Source organism: Halyomorpha halys, unplaced genomic scaffold, assembly GCF_000696795.3.
Source record: "Halyomorpha halys isolate HHAL.00 unplaced genomic scaffold, Hhal_1.1 Scaffold786.1, whole genome shotgun sequence".
Lineage (NCBI taxonomy): Eukaryota > Metazoa > Arthropoda > Insecta > Hemiptera > Pentatomidae > Halyomorpha > Halyomorpha halys.
This window is the reverse complement of record NW_027105723.1, coordinates 135,094-137,809: the sequence shown is the minus strand read 5'-3', so window position 1 is coordinate 137,809 and position 2,716 is coordinate 135,094. Positions and strand designations below refer to the sequence as shown.

Below are 2,716 nucleotides of genomic sequence, written 5' to 3'. Positions count from 1 at the left end.
TTCGTGTTTGGGCTAGGCTGCAGACACACACAGACCCTTTTGCGAGAATATGTACTAATATACTACTTACAATATTACTAGAAGTACTTACAAATATTGTACGATTAAATGAAATAAATGGGGCTGAAGTAATTGAGGTGTGATTCCATTAAGGCTTCCTTGCTTCTTTATTTTTTGATAAACTGCACTTGGCAGGAATAAAATTCATAGTTATTTCCATCTCGAGAAATCCTAAAATAAAAACATTTATAGCAAAATAAAGATGTTTTGTTCATAATCGTTTACTTTCACGGTTTTAGATTTTTATTTTATTTTTCTTCAAAAATTACAAAAATAGAAATATTTCCAAGACGACCCCAACAATCTACACAAAATTTAGGGCAATAAGTGAAAGTTAAGGGATGAGGTTGCTGTACCAAATATTTTTTAATACTGTACCAAATATGGTCTGTCGCGCCAATATATGTATTATTAATAGTTGCCTATTGAAACTATAAGTACCTTTGATACTTCTTGCTTTAATAAATGTTGGAACATTTAATTTGCAGAGTGTTATCTTCTTTTGATAATATTCAAAATCTTTAAGGATAATTTTACATTTTGTTTGGAAAACAATACTTATGCCACTACTGATGTAATGCTGTGAAGTATTGGCAGCGGCACCCTCGGTTTGTAAGAGATAGCCAATAGCATCTGGAACTACAGATGGAATCAATTGAAGACATCATTGGAGCAGTGACCTACAACTTGGAAAATCCAAAATCATCTTGAAAACTGAAGCCTAGTCTGCTAAAGGACATTCTGTTACGATTTCTATATTAAAATAATTTATTATTGACATTTCTACTATTTTTTTTTTCTTCTTCTTTTCTCATATTAACTTTTTTTTCCAATTTGAAGTCAATTATTTATTTTATTAAATCTATAAATGTCATTTTTTGTTGTTGTTAACTTTTTTTTTCTCTCTTCTCTAGAATTGTTATTTTTATCTATTTATTTTTTATTTATTTATATAGTTCATCGTTATTATTCACAATCGTTCAATATTTATAGCGTTGTAAGTAGTTAGAGGTTTCTTTTGCACGAGACTATAACCCCCATTTCTTACTGTTATATTAAGCATGTAAGGCCCACCAGGCCGATCTGGTATTGAATAAAAATAAAACTACGATATTATAACTGACCTCATTGTGCAATATACGGTTCTTTCCAGATAATAAATTATACTATTATTTGTTTCATCTATATTGGCGGTAATTTTATTACAAAAATTACCCGGGTACTTCTGTATGAAAATTCTGAGAAAGAAGATGGTATTTACACGTTATCTCATCATTAAGATAAGGTAAGTATACGAATCTTGAAATAATTCGGATAAGAGACGTTCAGTCGTGTATCACTTGAATTGCTAAATATTTCCCAATTCTTTCGAATAATTGCTCATTATTAGTAAAGGTTTAAGTGTTTTCAGTTGTAACACTCTTCACAGAATCTAATCGTAGTTGGGTCCCAATTTAGTATCATTAGAGGCAAGGACACTCAGTTGGTCTCCGGCATTGCCCCCCGGTTCACTAGTGAGTATGTTCATCAAAATGAATTTTATTATATTATATATTGTCCTTATAATATGACATCTAGGAAATGAAACGAATGAAAATATTTGTCTAGAGTTCTAATTTTTAGTTATAATAAACAATAGATAAATAAAAAAAATTCATTAAGGAAAAAAATATCCGATTCTAACCATTCTTACTGTTCTTATTTAATCAAGGCTTCAATATCTTTTGATAAACTTTTCCTGGCAGGAATAATATTTATATTCGTTATTCCCTACCAGGAGAAGTCCTAAGAAAAAAAACCGTTTATTTTTTTCAAAAAGGAGGAAATGTTTATAAAAATAAAAATCCTTTGAGTCGTCGAGAAAATCAATAAAATATGAAAAATCCTTTCTATAAAGTGGTTCATCCGGCTAGTCCGCTTATAAAAAATTGCTGTCCTGGTGAAAATAAAAACCTGCAATTCTGTATTAATTGTCCATTATACAGTCACTTTCATCAAAACTGAGGCATATATTTTTTTTGTTTTATCTTTTTTGGATTGTAATATAATTATTAAAATATGCTAATGGACACTCACACACTGAACAAATCATCACCTATCAAGGTGTATTCTAGCGAAATGTTAAACAATTAATAAAATATAGAAAAGTTAAAAAAAGTAAACATTAATTCCAATTTAATTAATTAATATCTTAATATATTAATAGGCATATACCCTCATTAAATATACAATTTCAGTTTCGTGTTTGGGCTAGGCTGCAGACACACACAGACCCTTTTGCGAGACTATGTACTAATATACTACTTACAATATTACTAGAAGTACTTACAAATATTGTACGATTAAATGAAATAAATGGGGCTGAAGTAATTGAGGTGTATGGAGGAAGCAATAAAAACAGATAGTTAATAATTTAATTGTTGAAGTTTATCGAATGTTGACATTTAAATAATAAAAAAATTCCCATTTTTTTCGAAATTAAGCATATACCCTCATTAAATATACAATTTCAGTTTCGTGTTTGGGCTAGGCTGCAGACACACACAGACCCTTTTGCGAGAATATGTACTAATATACTACTTACAATATTACTAGAAGTACTTACAAATTGCTATGTTCTAGTAGCAGATTTATTTGGGATGCCAGGATAATCGCT

General features: G+C 29.6%; 2 protein-coding genes across 3 annotated transcripts in view; both read left to right on the top strand.

Annotated features, from left to right (window-relative positions):
• LOC112211838 (uncharacterized) overlaps positions 1–2,716 on the top strand; it is a 157,986-nt gene that overhangs the window by 67,608 nt on the left and 87,662 nt on the right. For both annotated transcript variants that reach the window (XM_067053358.1, XM_067053362.1), the window contains exon 4: positions 1,530–1,578. In XM_067053358.1, the coding sequence (XP_066909459.1) occupies positions 1,530–1,578 (49 nt within the window). The remainder of the gene's footprint in view (positions 1–1,529; positions 1,579–2,716) is intronic.
• Positions 1,383–2,716, top strand: part of LOC106686165 (uncharacterized) — a gene marked incomplete at its 3' end in the record, with an annotated part of 82,208 nt that continues 80,874 nt past the window's right edge. Inside the window, 1 exon segment of the mRNA XM_067053390.1 lies at positions 1,383–1,574.